Consider the following 16,076-nt stretch of genomic DNA (forward strand, 5'->3'; position numbering starts at 1 on the left):
TTGGATATTTCTACTCAGAATATATATTTGAATATCTGAATATTTATTATTTTCGTGCCATCATTTTGTACTTTCCAGCGAGTTCAACTTGCCCTCGAGGGGTTGCAACCTTTTCAAAGTGACTTTCAATTTAATTTCCGACGGTGCGACACAGACTGAATGCCGGCAACTTTTATTTAAATAACACAAACTGGTTTTGATTCCAGCTTTTAACCAAATGAGCGTTTCAACACTTAGACAAAGCGCGGATGAAAAGAGCAGTGAAGAAATAAATTGGACACGACACCGCCAAGACAGCGGATCGTCTACCGAGACCACGTAATCGTTTAGCAGGGAGGCAATAATATTTTAATTCTCACTTCAGCCTGCTAAGAAGCTTTTACGACGACAATAAATTATGACGTACCGGCCACGCCTTGTTTATTTGTTTTATTGATACTTACTAAAACATTGTACCTTAACAATAATAGTGATCGGAGTGAAAACTGTTACCCATTTAAATGGCGTTGCATGCCCTTATGGCGTCGGCGGGTGATAAAGAAAAACTCTGATGGATTCTGACATTAATGGACGAAGAAGACATACATGTATATATCTTTTCTAAAATCGCCCACGTACCCTGTTGATTCTGAGAATAAAAACATCTCATGTGCCAATAGTAGTGACTCATACAACCGCCACAATACATAAGTAAACTTCAATAAAGGGACTGGTACACTAATTGGAATGAACTAAAATGAAAAAGCAATTGGCTGAGCTATTTTGAATTCCTCTTTGCTGAAGATATGTATCAGCTAATCGTGAATGAGACGTTCCGATTTGCACGCTAAAAAGGTCAATTTTGCTGTTCTGAGCTGAAAGCGTGGCTAGGACTTACCTAAGCAAAAACTAAGTGAAAAACACATTAAAGGGAAAGGGGAATTGATCGTGTCTGCGAGGAAAATTGCACATGAAATGATAGAAAGTACAAAACGAGCAGATGGAGAGAACTGTACTCAAATATTTTTCTGGGAAAGGTATTTTCAGTGCTTAATAGGACCTTTCTTTCCTGCACGAATTTTTCTTTGCCTTCACCTTTGCACAAATTTTTTTTCTTGCCATTTTGGCTTGCATGAATTTATTTTTGGTTTTTTCCCACCCCCCATTACTTTTCTAATGGTCTGTCCCTTATTTATTTTATTTTTTTCTCTTGCAATTGGCTGAGCATTGAACGATTTTTTTGTTCAGCTGTTTCTTTTGTAAAGAGATTATATTTTTATTTTAGAAATTGTTTGAACCTTACCCTCTTCGCCTCCCCGTTATCTGAGGATTCATCATCAAATAAAATATTTATCACGCCATCACTGGGGTGGTCACGTGATCACGCGCGGTTTTAAGCTCCAAGAGCTTCTTGTTATTAAGTGTTTAGTGGAAGTCTTTTTATCGCTGTGCAATTGCAAAAATGAATGTATCAAACACATGAAAAACCATACAAAAAAATAGTGTTCAGCAACGGGCTTGTAGAAAATGGCTTCTTTGACGTTTTAAGGAAAATAATTTCCCATACTCTTGTACAAGGTGTAAACAAAATGGGCTTTACCTGGCGGTGTTTGGCGCCAGCAGAATGCTATTACCTGGTACCTGGGGACTTGCAATGCTTGCAAGCTGCCTAAGCACAATTACAAGCCTCCTATCCGGCCAGGCCCCGGTGCGTTTGGCTAATAGTGGGACGCTGGGTTATGCTAACAATTATTATTGGAAGCAAGAGGAGTTTGCATTTGTGTTACACATCCATTATATTGTCCATTGAAAAAGAGGTTATGCTCCTCTCTCGAATTTCAAGGCGCTTGGTGCGACATATGTTCCAAGGGCAACCTTGGATAATGCCCTTGCAATTGGCTGAACGATTGTCACAGTTGCACTCGAAGCTTTTCAGCCAAATGTTCATTTATCGGACGATCTTTTAGCCTCGGGCATTATCCTCCAATGTACCAGCCGCCCGAAGGCGTTAATTTACTTTTTACCAGTCGTCCGTTTTCATATATACCACGTGATGTGTTTTGTCCAATGAGCCCGCGCGAAAATTAATAGAAAATTCCGTATAACCCCATACCCCTACGATTTTATACAATCTTTTATACACGAACGGCAGTCATGATTAGCTAGATTTGTTTTTCTGCCACTTTGGTTTTTAAGGTTGCCATTGGAACATATGTCCCACCAAGCGACTTGAATTTCTAGAGAGGGGCATCGCCTTTTTTTGCAATAAACAATATAATGGATGTGCAACACCAATGCAAACTCCTCTTGCTTCCAATAATAATTGACCTCGTTCTAGATTATTTTGTCTTACGTGGATTGCGAGTTCCTTGTGGAAGTCATATTATCCCGTGCTGGATTACTATGTCTTACTTGGGTGGTGAGTTCCTTATGGAACTCATGGTATCTTAGGGCATCATATTGACCTCGTGTTAGATTATTATGTCTTACGTGATGGGTTAGTTCCTTATGGAACTCATGTAATCTGAGAGCAGCATATAATCTTCGTGCTACGTACATTATTATGTCTAACTTCGGTGAGGTCCTAATGGAACTAATATTATCTGAGGACAGCATATTAACATTGTGCTAGATTACTGTGTCTTTCCTGGGTGCTGAGTTCCTTATGGAGCTTTATGGAACTGATATTATATGAGGGCATATAGACTACTATGTCTTACTTGGGTGGTGACCTCGAGCTAGATTGTTATGTCTTACGTGAGGTGTGAGTTCCTTATGGAACTCATGTTATCCGAGGGCATCATACTGACCTCGTGATAGATTGTTATGTCTCACGTGAGGGGTGAGTTCCTCATAGAAGTCGTGTTATCTGAGGGCAGTAAAAGTAAAAGTATGTCTAACATGGCAAATAGCGAATTACTCTTCCCTGGTACGGAAACGCCCGTTCTAAGTCAACTGCAAATTTAAAGGTCTCTTTGAGACTACGACTATTTTGCATGAGGTGTATAAGATGCTTATAACGAAAGGTTTAGAGATACATAAGCAAGTAAAAAGTAACGATAAACTTGAACGACGTTTCGGAGTCATCACAGCATCATTTTCAAGTTCAAAGATGAATAAAATAAACTGTCAGAAATAGTTAGCAAAGATTAACACGATACAGCTGCGTTTCCAGGGGTTTTCCCTTGGGAATTCTGAAGGGGCGTCCAAATTACCAAGGGAAATGCTTAATAATGAAATGTCACGCAAATGGTTTGGCTAGGATTGAGTTCAATTGGACATTAAGAGAATCGAAGGTGTCAATTCTCTGATTAGTAGCATTCAGTGTAATCAACAATCGAACTTATTCTTGCACTTCTTGAGGAAGGAAAACTGTTTGTCAATTAGGTCTTTCTGGACAATACAGTATTTACAGTGCTTTCCAATAGAAAATGATTTGTTCTTATGCTCGTGCACGCGCTGGTGTAAATGCCTCAGTGTATACCTTACATAACTTGCATCACACAAGTCACATTGAAATTTGCAAACTAAACACTGCTGGTTTACAAAAGGCGTTTTTTTTCTTTTGTACTTTAGGCTTTTGTTGGATCTTGTTACTAACAAAAACCAGTTGAATGACTGTGCGCGTTTTCAGGCTTAGGTCTTTGAGTGTTTGCGTAAACGACCTGCACAATCATGCCGGTCTTCAAAGGCAGGACTATTCAAATTTTTGGACCCTCCACAGGGGCCTAGGGGAAGGTATTGGTTGCCGGTCTTCGGCCTTTGAAGTAACAAAACTTCTGGCGGTGGTATTGATAAGATGTTGCGGATATTTAAGCAGGGAGAACAGTGCTTTCTGAATTGGTCATATACTTCAGAAAAGTTAGACCAACACGACGATATTCGATGGTTTAACATAAAATACGAGCGGACAATTTTTTTTATTACTCGTATTTTACCTAGCCTTGAAAAATATCCGCGCGTATTATATGTTAAACCATCGAATAAGGTGTATATATTCCACGGGTCGCATTCCATGAAAGTTTCCAGGCGTTCATCACGGCCTCTAAGTTTTCCCGCCGGAAGCCTAGCCGGCAGCGCGCACTATTTCTTCATTCGACTCAGTTTAGATTTTGCGAGAAAATTTTTAAACGTGAATAAAGAACCATATTATTTCTACGAATTTGACATTCTATAGAATAAATAATCGAAAAAAAAAACGGGTTCTTAGAGATGGAAAACTTATGCGGACGTCGAGGAATTAACCCAACCAGCGACCGAACATGACCAAGGATTGGCTTTGGTTTGCAAGACCTTTGTCATGTTCACACAGAAAAAAAACAAATACCTGAAACCAGAATTCTCAATGACTTACCACCGCCAGGACAACTTGATTATGCATTATTCTGTTGGCTATCCAAAAAGCAGACAGAGGAATCTAAACCGGACAAGGTAACATTAAAAACTTTACAAGTTTCACATTAAGATTATATTCACTCGAAGTTATACCTTTTTGTACGTTGTCCGGAACATGTTCCGGATTCGTCTAGTAAGCTTAATTATAATAAAACAAACCCTAATAAAATGGTTATGCAATGTTTTCTCGTGGCATATCGTGAATATCCCACTAATGACTTGAATTTTCGTTGTATACAAACTCACCTAAAGGCTCGTGTAATACTGAAAATCAGGACACTCGTGGGATATTTTACAATTATTCTATGAGCGCGCTTTGAATATGAGATGGTATAAAGCCAACAAGGTGCGTAGCGCCGAGTTGTCTACCTACCATCTCTATCCAACAAGCACGAGCGGAATAATGGTTTTATTACAAAAAAAAAAAACAACAAAAAATTGCAATGTTTGAGCTCCCGCGGCTTTCCTCGCTGACAGGCACACATATACTATGACTAGTTATGCAACGCTTTTAAGTGGTACTGGACCGAAATCTATGGAATATCCGAGTCATGTATATTTTATCGTTTCGGTATACACACGAACCTTTAGGCGAGTGTGTATACCAAGAACGAATACCAAGTGACAAGGCGAGAAAAAACTTGAGCCTAGAAAGAACCAAATTCCTGAAATCGAACTAAGCAGAACATTTTAAAAGGTTGTAGTTGGAAAAATGCATACTGCGGTGTAAAATGGACTTTCGCGAGATCACATTGCATGTTATCGAAGTTCTGGATACGCCCTTCAGTTAATTAAAAATATCAATCTCTATTTACTTAATTTATAAAGTTCCACTTGTACTTTAAAAGTTGGCAATGCTATATAACTTTACAAGCTACAACTCTCTATACTGACAAGGAAGCAAATAAAATCTAGATTAAATCTTCCCTTTTACGGTCGTTGAACTTCAAGTTGTTTAATCAATAGATGTAATAGTATATAATAAAAGCATTATAAAGTATGGATTAACAAAACAATTCAAAGTCACAAAATGAAGGGACAGAAATATGATAAAAACGTTTCATCAAAAAACTTATACAGCTTTCTTAATTTATTTATTTTTTACATAGTTGGAAGAAAAATGTCAATCCTCCTATTTTGTCCAGCACTACTGTTAAAATCTCCGACTTTCTCATCTCCTCGACTCCATGAGCTAGCTCTCTTTATAAAACGATCCTTAGGTTGCAAAGCGACGGAGTCGCGTTCAAAGTTCACAGTTCTCCCACTCCGCTCAAAACTCGAGTCCGATCTAACTGGAGGCCGGCTTTGAGGACGCAAAGAGTTTGCCGATCCAGGATTTTTACGTTGTGTGGAGGGCGACACTGAAATTGGCATAGCTTCCACCCAGAGCCCTCGATTCTGTTCCGCTTCCAAGCTGTTCCTTGTTGTTCTTAATCTCCTGTCGGTGAAATCGCTCAACCTCGGACTGGACTCGGCAGACCAACTTGATGGACGTTTCTTAATTATCATCCGACTCTTAACTGTGGTAGAGAGCCATACCGGGAATATTGCACGCGGGGACGATTATCTAATGATTTGCATGCCGATGAATTACCTGCATCATGATCTGTCAAGACAATGCGTGGCATAGTTTTTTCCTTTCCGTGTTTTTTCGAAATCGTCTCCTTGTTTGCACTGTCACATTCGTTAACGAAATAGCCACTAGCCACGCTTGGTACCAGCATAGGTTTGTGGCGATGTTCCGACTTCACATCTCTCTCCGTGATAGCGTTCTCCGTTGATGTTCTGTCGCTTGAACAAGCGGGCAAATTCCGATTCACCTTGCACCCTTTGGAAAACTTTTGCAAAGTCAAGTCAAACAGCTTTTTTCTTGTACATCTCCTTTCCTTTGATGTTGTCGTGGGTTGAGTAGAATTCCGGCCAGAATTCCCTTCCGTCGACTTACCACCTACCGTTCCGTGTATACCGCTTACTTGAAAGCGTGACTTCGCTTTTTCGTAATGGACTTTTCGTTCTCGTTCAAAGCGCGCGTTCCCTGCATCGTCTAAATAGTTCAATTTTGAGCCCTTGCGAACAAGCGCAAACAACAAGCCTTTCGCCATAACACACGCGTGCTCTTACACAAACAAAACTGTCTCAACCAACTCAAACATCAGAGCACTTTAGTGGCAACTTTAACCGAAATAGCTATGCAAATTTACTCGCTACTTTATATGTTTACATGCTGCTTAGTGATCCAGCAATGAATATCATTGTTTTGTGTTCGCTCTTATATTGTTTTCTGAACAATGGCACAGTAATTGTAAAAAAAATGCCCGACTGAGATTAACGTCAACACTTTTATTCTATATAAAGCTTCTTTTCTTTAATCGCTCAAGGCATTTATGCCATACACTGTTATTAGGTAACACTTTGGAAGAGCTTTTTTGCGTTGATTGGCTCAAGGGATGCAGGGAACAGCGCACGTTTTCCAAAAAGGTACTCGGAAGGTGACGTCGTATTTACGTCATCAAATGCCCCCTTGCACAAGTTGATATTGTTTAATTTACTTCTCTGCGGAGTATCGATAAAGAAAAGGCTAATATCAAGCCCATTATGTATATTTGAATACTCTCAAATGGTATTATCCATTCGTACGCTACCATCCATTGCTTGCATATCTTTTTACAATACCTTTTTGCTGCTAAAGGTGTCAACCTTTGAAAATAAACGAAAAATAGCGCTGCTGAATCTGCGCTTTGAATTCAGGAATAGCTACAAGGACGCCAGTGTGGTATTTTTTTTTTAATCGACAACACAATCTAATAGATGTTAGTCATGTAATGTATATAGATGGACTATATATATAAAATTACTTTCCCTGCTGCAACGTAAAAAACTAAAACCACAAAATACTGACCGAAAAGGTATGATTCAAATAGGCATTTATAAGTTAAATGTTAGTGCTTGTATTACATAAGGGTTTGTGCCCAGCTGCTGAAAATGATCCCACTTATTTATTTTCGACCGATAAGTGAAAAAACAATTGGGATCAAAAAAATGACCCGGGTAAATTTGGGGGCCAAGGCGGGTCTTACTGTAGCCTGCAAGCAGGCTCACCTTTGGGTCACACGCGCGAGCGGCGAAGCCTCGAGAACCAGTCGGCGAGCGAAGCAAGCCGGCGGGAAGTCAACGAGAAAGTGACGTGAAAGTCACTTTTTCGCTGGCTCCCCGCCGCCTCGCTTCGCTCGCCGACTGGTTCTCGAGGCTTCGCCGCTCGCGCGTGTAATCGTGCGTGTGACCCAACGATGAGCCTTCTAGCAAGCTGGTCTAACTCTGTTACGTTTCGCTTTTGTGGGAAAGTAAGACACGTTATAAAGTAATTGTCAACTTTTAGCAGAAACTTAAGCCTATGTAAAGCCGCCTTCTCCCCCTCAATTTTGTTTAGGGGAGGGGCGGCTGAACGCAGACTAGCAGAACCCCTTATGAGTTTTCAAGTTCGTAAGTAAAATAAAACCCCGTGGAAAGAAAGGAAGAATTTGGCTGAGCCGGAGAATCAGCCGGAATAGCTAGCTGGCAAGCGGCCGACACATTTTCTCAATCAGATTCTCAAGCTTTGTTATCAGTCGCTGAGGAACTGAAGATGAGTCGCTTCCGAAACCCTGTACTGCAGTCTACTTCAGTTTTGTAACATCAAAAATCTCTCACTAAAAACGCCGAAAAAACATAACGCAGATTAATTAAACCTTAAATCATTGACTGTTTCATTCATTTCTGTGTGCACTCCTTTTTGTTGGTTGAGAAGCCATAGAAAACTACACAACGTTTTTAGAGTCTAAAAAAACTATTTCGCTGCGTAGGCCGCGGGCAAGTGAAACACATATTTTATTATCAACTTGAAGCTGATAAAGGTAAATCATGCTGACGTTTCGAACATTAGCCTTTTGTCAGAGCAAAAAAAAAAAATACTAAAAAAAGTTATAGCATCGACCGAAAGAATAGCACCTCATTGTTTAAACATGATTTATACATGAAAAATATTTTCTCTTTGAACATGTTGCTATTATAAACATAGCCTTTTTCTAAAAAAAAAATTAAGAAGGAATAGCGCGATTCGGTAGCATTATAAAGCTTTTCTTTTCGTTGATGAATCAAGCCGCCGTAAGATTAGCGAGTCAATTTTTATCAATCATTCCTGCGGATTAATGCTGTCGGTTCAGTATCTTCCATTTTTCGGGCAGGAAGCTGGCAATTCAAACTTCGTTTTGGCCGATAGTAATTTTTCTTTTTTATCCCGATTTTTTCAGGGTTTTTTTTCAGCCTTCCGGCCGTGGGAAATCGCGTGGCGAGATGTGCGAAAAACTGAAGGACCCACTGCTGGCCACTACTACTCTTTTTCGAAGTGAGCTATGGGATCTTTGCATTTGCATTACATTCGGAAGCCAATAAACACAGATTGGAATAACGAAAAAGGGAGCCATAAATGGAATACATTTTATTAGAGACAATGTGATACTAGCAACAAATTATATTGACACGAGTTTAACCCATTTCTCCGCAACTTGCAACACGGGTGTAATACGCGCAATATTACGCAACAAGTTGCAAGAAATTTTTGCCCTATTTCTTGGCATAATGAAAATTGAATAAGCGCACTGCATGTGAGCTGCCTTTGACTCACGTAAAAACTCCTATACTTCGTCATACATTCCAATGTACAAGTTAGTGAATAGTATCAAAAAAAAACCTATAACTGTATTTAGTTCTGTCGTTGACGACATCGTCACCTATTTTTTGCAAACTAAACGGCTAGCTCCACTGAGGCTTTCACTTTGCAATTATATTCAGTTGCTAAGTAAAAAAAAAAGAAATATAGAGTCTGTTTCTAGTCCATCAGGGATTACCCCGCAGCATTCTTATCAGGTTTCCCAGCTAACAGTTTGCCTGTACTAATTAATACACCTGTGTGGAGGGAGGTACTGTTATAGTAAAGTGTCTTCTTTACTCGAGGACCGCCCAAGGCTTAAACCTGAACCTACGTATACTGTCCCGTAGTCTAAAGCGGCACCGCTTTTTAAAAGATTTGCTTGTGTTTTTTATTATAAACTAAAGGTTTTTCCCAGTGCAACATAACTTGCTTCCTCCTGACTGAGTTAAATTTCGTTCTGATCAGTGTTCTTGACCTTCTTAACAGTTCGTCACATTTCATTTGTTAAAGACTTTTGGCGATGTAGAGCATTTCACAATGAGTCTAAGGTCGGACCTCAACTATAATATAACCTCTGGTAGTCCCTCAAAGTCTTCATCATATGATTCGTCGGATCGCCTCCTCCGTTTCTTTCTCTCTTTTGCTATCTTTTGTTCTTGCATCGATTCTAATATGTGCCTATAAATTCTAACTCCCAATAGTGCACTTACAAAAAAGTTCATAGCAGACTGCCATTTGCTTATCTCCGTGACTTTGTCTTCTCCGAGACGACAAGAGAGAGGTTGAATGTGCGAAATGATAAAATACCCAAAGAGGCAAGACATGCTGAAAATGACCTTAAGAAGGTTCTTTTTCTGCCAAAACGCCTCGGCAAGACCCTGCGCGAGCGAAAATGATGCAGCGCAAATCCAAAGACGGGTTTCTTCGCCTTCAGAGCAAGCCATTGGACCGTTTCCTTCTACACTGTCGACAAGTCTCAATACAGCCGTCCAGAGGGTAATCAAGAACACGGCGTAGATTCCAGTTGGTAGCCAAGGCTTGTCATCAGCTTGATCTTCCAATTCTTCCTGCTCTTCGGTCACATCAAGGTCTATCTCTGTCACATCAAGTTGTCGCAATTTTGGCTTGGGTTTGGCAATGTTACGCCTGTTAGCTTCAAGGAAATCGTAGGCACTCCTTGTTCCCGAATGTGCAGGAATACTGTCTAAAGTTCTTAAGAACCCCGCGCCATCACCTTCGCTCAGTGAGTCGCCATAACTAACCGTCTTTTGAGCGGCAGCGCGCCGTGCTCTGCTGTTTTGAGCGGGGTGTCGGGTAGTGGAAATATTACCATTTAATTTTTTGTATCTCCTCGGAGCTGCATGCACGTTGGCAGTTGTCAGATGGTCCCTAGGCGTTATTACGTGACCTGTGGCTCGTCCCGTGGGAACGGGCTTACGACGGGAAACGCGTCCCGCGGGTGAATTACCTCTACTTGCTGGAAAATGAGCGGGAGATGACCCGCGAGCTGCCAAGTGTCGAACTGGAGTAGAAACAAGGCTATTAAGGTGACGGGTAGGTGTAACCGAACGACTGGCCACGAATTGAGCCGGAGATGTACCACGGTGTGGCACGTGACGAGCAGGTGACGGAGCCTGATTGGGCACGTGGAAAGCGGATGCTGGCGCACGAGTTATTGTGTAACGCGTCGGTGATGGAGCTCGGCTTTGCGTGGGTAGAGTAGGTGAAGTTACACGGCTAGGCGCGTGCCGAATTAAGCGAGGAGTACTTCCCGTGCTGTTTCGACGTTGTTGACCTATAGTATTTGAGTTTGGTCGATTCCGTGAGATATCCTCTCCATTGATATCAAAGGAGGTCGTTTGACTAATGATGTCACTTGATAAACTATTTCCTGTTTCTGTCATTGGTTCCAGCATAGCTGAAATAAATAAAAAAACATCACAAAAGCCATCTTCTAAGAAAGTATTTATTTTTAATTAATGCGGTTTCGTCCCCTTTTTAGCCAGTACAAAATAAAGGACACTTTAATTCATTTCATTGACCATTTGCCGCGAAACGGTAGAGGGGACAGTCTGAGATACTCTCAGGCCTCGCTTATTAGGTATTGCACAATGAATCTTTAAGGACGAAATTTAGAGCAGTTTCTGATTGATATGCTTAAGCAAAAGAGGATGATTGAGCAAAGAAGTGGCCATTTCCATACACCAAAAGATTTTTCTTAGAGAGCTATAGTTCCTAATGTAGGGTTGTACTGTATGGCTTAATTCCAAATACGATTTTTCCGTCGAGTGTCCGAAAAGCAAGGATAGTTACGTACATTTAAAAAAACATACTACAGACTACGCCTCCATGAGGTTACCCTAAAGGCCGTTAGCTTACACTTGGGTCAGGATATAAAAGGGTAAACCGGCATGAAAGGGATGGGACTAGTATTGTATATTTTTTTTCCGCGGTCAATCATCAAAGGAGGGTCGTAAAAGGTTAAATCAAAGGCCCAGTGGATGAAATTTTCACTGAGAATTAATCGGTGAACTGCGATAAAAGTTTTTTTTTTTCTTTTTTGACGATTTGAAAACGAAGGTTGTCTTCTGTACAGGAGATATAATTAAGATTTGTTTGGAACCAGAACATTGAGAAATTAAGGTGGGTTAAACCGGCGCGGGCCTACCGTTAAAATGCCAGCGTCGAAAATATATATGACATAATAAACACAAAATCTTTATAATCTTTCCTTAGTTTATATTATGACCACAAGTTCTCGATGACTCATGCAATCATCTGTCATCGATGCCATTTTAACATTCACGCATTCCATTCGAAGAATACAATTCTTCTACTCTTTTACATAATTTGAACCTGCTTATGCAAGTTTTTTAAATTCATTTCTCGAAGAATTTCGTTAGCAGTTAGTTTAACCCGGCGCTATTTTGCGAACATTTTAAAAGGCCTATGAACACAGCGAATGTAGATCGAGTACCTTTTTCAAAAAGGCAGATAAATCCTTTTTTTGGCGGGGTTTCGATCGATTGTTTGCCCGGCTTTTGAAGCCACAAGATTAGAAAATTATTTTGTTCCAAGAAAACAGGGGATTTTAAAACAACGTAAGCAATTAGTGATAAGTTTCTTATCCGGCATAATGAATTGAGGGTCAAAATAGTGTGCTTTTGCACGAAATCGCCATTGTCACAATACTGCCAAACTCTTGAATGTGTTTTATTTGTAGTTAATTTGTGGACAGGTTGCGTTCATAAACTTGAAAACTAATGATATAGTAATGAATTTAAAGAGTAAGCCGGAAAGCTGATTTTCACTTCATGGAGTTCAGAAATAATGCGATTCAGCTATAAACAACGGTAAGATATGCCAAGGTTATCAGTTTTTCTATCCAGAAGCAAATGCTGGAAAAGAAACTTTTTCACACGAGATAACTCCGTAACACGTATCCTAAGCACAAGAAAAGCTCAATAAATAAAAAACAAAACAAGTAAGAAAACATTTCTCTTGAAAGAATGAAGATTTAAAATTTTTAGTTATTTAGCCAATAGACCTTACATAACAGCGTTCGCGTTTTAAATTTTAAGAATATTTTATTGTAGTTGCAAGCTTAATGGAGTCATAAATTAAATAATGAGACCGGGTTTTATTAGCTTGGAAGACGTTTAACTGTTAGCAGGCTTCAATTTTGCAGTTAAAAATGACATCGTTGGCCATGAACAGTCGTCAGTGTAGGAGAATTAGTTACCGGCATTATACCGAGTTTCCCGGTAGGACGAGAATTTGTTTTGACGAGGGAATATATGAACACAGAACATAGAGTATTAATTAGGATATCATAGTTGAGAACCCTTGAAAGGGAAATAACTATTGATAGTACCTTCTTTTCTTGCCTCAAAATCGTCTTGGAGACTCTCACTTATGTCCGTTACATGCGTACCAGAGTCCGAGTCTGCCATATTTTCCTACTGCCTGTAAAATACGACATTTAAGAAACCTTGTGCAGTTTCACGAAAGCTAAGATTCGATCAGCGATCTTGGCGATCATTTGACCAAGGAAACCTTGTTATATGTGATCACCACAGGGTTTTCTCTAAGTGATTCAATAAGCTTTTCTTATTGGCTCTTTTGATTGGGTGATAAGTAAGAAGAAAACAATGCGCGCGAGGCGCTCTGACAAAAAGAAATACCGCACTGCTAATTATTGGTTAATGGGTTTTGTCGATGGAGGTTATCCAAAATTTTTCCTTATTGTGTTTAAACTTCCACCCTGAATTCACTTAATTATTTATTAACCAATATTCGGGTGTTGGAGTAATTAGGTAATGAAGTATTTTATATATAGTCTTTGTTCCCTTTGTGTCAGAGCTGTTGTCGGCACATTATTCGCATAAAAATTACCAGGATAATTTTTTTCAAGTCTCTCTTGAACGTAAACGAAAATATCTTGGATCTTTAAAGCATTTTTTGTATTTCAACATCCCCATACATGTGTTTCATTTGAAATAAAAACAAAATATCTAAGTCCGGTTTTACGAATTCGGTCGGTCGAGTTCAGATGAAAAGAATGATGTTTTGCGCAGAGAATGAGTCATTACTGTTTTAGTAACAATAGTTAACAGCTTCCTAGAGGAGGTAGTTTAAAAAGTGGGAAACTGTCAATAACCATAAAATCATCGGTATATTTGGAGCATGGTTTACAATTAAATTTACCGTGAATATGATAACACAGCATTTCTATTTTTATTACAATTTATATTGAAATATTGATGACGTAAGAATTTGACAGGACCGTATGTATGGGCTGTAAATTTACTTTTATCAGTAATATCACGAAGGAAACATTAATTAAGCAGGGTTAGCCGCGAGCGAATAGGAGGGTTTCATGGGAGGTTTGACCAGTGAGTTATTATAAAGAACAAAAAGCTAGAATATCAGCTTTAAAACTCGAAGATTCAAACCGGCGGCATATATCTGACTGAAAGGAGGAATGAATAGTTGTGTATTGTCTTTTTCTAGCTTTAAGTCTAACTGGAGTCAGTGAAGTAGATGCTAAAGATCTTTACTAAATCAGTTTGATGGAGATCTTGATGCCGGCGGTTGGTTTTGTCGGATAATATTTTCAGCCTCAGTAGTAGTGGACCGTTAAATGTTTATCCACTGGGACGGCATTTAAGACCATTCTGCCATTATTTGATGCCTTGCCTTCATAAAATTGCCAGCCACTTGACGATTTCTGATTTGCATCGATTGAATGCTTGAACTCTGCTCAACGCTTTTTTGACGGTTGACAGTAAAATGAAATCTCTCGGTTGGCTAGAATTAAGACCATTTAACACTCAACGCTTCATCGAAATGTGACCAACTATTACAAATACACATTTCTGAACTACTCTGGCTCATCAGACACTAATGTATTGTGCATGGTATGGTGTACATTAAAGCGACCCCGTTAGTCCACCCTCTGCAATCGCACTTTTGTAAGGTAACTGTTACTTGTTTGTTTTTTTGTTTGTTTGTTTTTTTTTGGGGGGGGGGGGGGGTGGGAGCAAACGTCAAAATAATTTGTTTGATCTGTGTGGCGACTTGCTTTCCACTGCTCAGACTTGCATGCATGCAACCTGTTACTAGAAAAAAATATTTTATCTTGCACGTCGACTTGCGTCTTTAGTTGGAACAATCAGCTTTCTATTCCTTTTTGCCAACAGAAAGAGACACTCTAGAAAACAAACAACGTCAAACACTGTCTCGTGAGCCGAATTTAGTACTCTGTGTAAACAGTTGTTGGAACCTGCCGCAAGTTTTCTGCCGACGGCACTGACAAAAGGCTGTTGGCCCTCTTAAATGCAGTAGCATTTATTATTATATTACCTCTGCATGTACGTCTACTGTTGCCAGTAACTAGAAAGAGGAAAGACGAGGCATTTTCCTCGTCTTGATTTTAACCCAAAATAAAAAACGAAAAATGTTTAGTTGGGAAAAATAATCCCCAATTGAACAAGATTTATTTTTTTTCCTGAAATACCTTAAGAAAAATGTTTAAAAAAGAGTTTCAGAGCTTCTAGCTCTCCAAATGTTCTGGAGAGCATGCCCCCAGAACCTCCAAGCAAGATCTTGCCTCGTCTATGCCAAAAGTCTGAAAATTTTCGTTAGATAAAAACGTCGTTGATATCTGATGAGAAACAACAAAAAGTTCAGTTATGAAAATTTGACAATCTGATGATGCGAAATATATTGCGTGGACTGATATTCGTGTTCTTGCCTTTACTTTATTTTATATTCTTGCTGCGTGCTGAATTGACTTACAACAAAACCCCGTTTTGGTAACTGCAACCTCAGCGACTTGAAAATTCTCGACAGAAAATACATCATCAGTAGAAGCTTAAGATGAATCGTCCGCCATAAAGTACGAAAATGTCTGTGTTATAATGTAACAATACTTCGAGAACTATACAATATACATGAAGGATCAAATCCACAAGACAGAGACTATAGAACCACTGAGTTCTGTTGGTCATTCTTGCGTTCCAGAATTTAACTAGAGAAAGTTTACACCTGAAAATAAAAAGCAACTTCAAGAAGAAATCACTTGTTAATTTTAACTTTTAATTTAAATTTCTTTTTCAGTGGACTTTTCAGCCAGAGCAAATACAGCGCAGACCAAATTAAACATTCGTCTTAACAACGCAATTGTGCTAGTCAGCTCTGACGCTTTTAAACTGGACTTATCAGCCATATCGAGAAAACTAAATAACTTTTCAAGCCAAAGCAGGCAAAGAAATCAGTCATGTGACGGTTCTGATGTTCAATTCCCGAATAAGACTTCTTAATTAGCCAAAGAAAAAATATATACACCCAGTTAGCAGTAATTTTCAGATTTCAGCGACTGTAATAGGCGCCGTTGTTGCCGAATGCAACTCAACAAAAACAGCATCGAAGAACAAGATGCGCAACAATTGTAAAGAGTTGTGTTCCAACCGTCGTTTCGTCCGAGAAAAAGGGACTGAGTCAATGTTCGCTA

The 16,076-nt window shown here is 39.5% G+C and overlaps 2 protein-coding genes across 4 annotated transcripts in view; one reads left to right on the plus strand and one right to left on the minus strand.

The window, feature by feature from the left end:
- The first annotated feature begins 882 nt into the window (after positions 1–882).
- The window catches only part of LOC144646094 (monocarboxylate transporter 10-like), a 91,511-nt gene continuing 76,317 nt past the window's right edge, over positions 883–16,076 (plus strand). Inside the window, exon 1 of the mRNA XM_078505619.1 lies at positions 883–892. The gene's annotated coding sequence lies outside the window, so the exon portion shown is untranslated. The remainder of the gene's footprint in view (positions 893–16,076) is intronic.
- Positions 8,905–16,076, minus strand: part of LOC144646093 (uncharacterized) — a 36,579-nt gene continuing 29,407 nt past the window's right edge. Inside the window, exons 3-4 of one of the 3 annotated variants that reach the window (XM_078505617.1) lie at positions 12,936–13,027; positions 8,905–10,979 (exon numbers count right to left, since the gene is read on the minus strand). In XM_078505617.1, the coding sequence (XP_078361743.1) occupies positions 9,622–10,979; positions 12,936–13,014 (1,437 nt within the window). In that variant the 5' untranslated portion in view covers positions 13,015–13,027 and the 3' untranslated portion in view covers positions 8,905–9,621. Of the gene's footprint in view, positions 10,980–12,935; positions 13,369–16,076 lie in introns of those variants that run through there. The other 2 variants (XM_078505616.1, XM_078505618.1) reach the window with 2 other exon arrangements.

Source organism: Oculina patagonica, chromosome 3 (genome assembly GCF_052425735.1).
Source record: "Oculina patagonica isolate OP01 chromosome 3, crgOcupat, whole genome shotgun sequence".
Taxonomy (NCBI): domain Eukaryota; kingdom Metazoa; phylum Cnidaria; class Anthozoa; order Scleractinia; family Oculinidae; genus Oculina; species Oculina patagonica.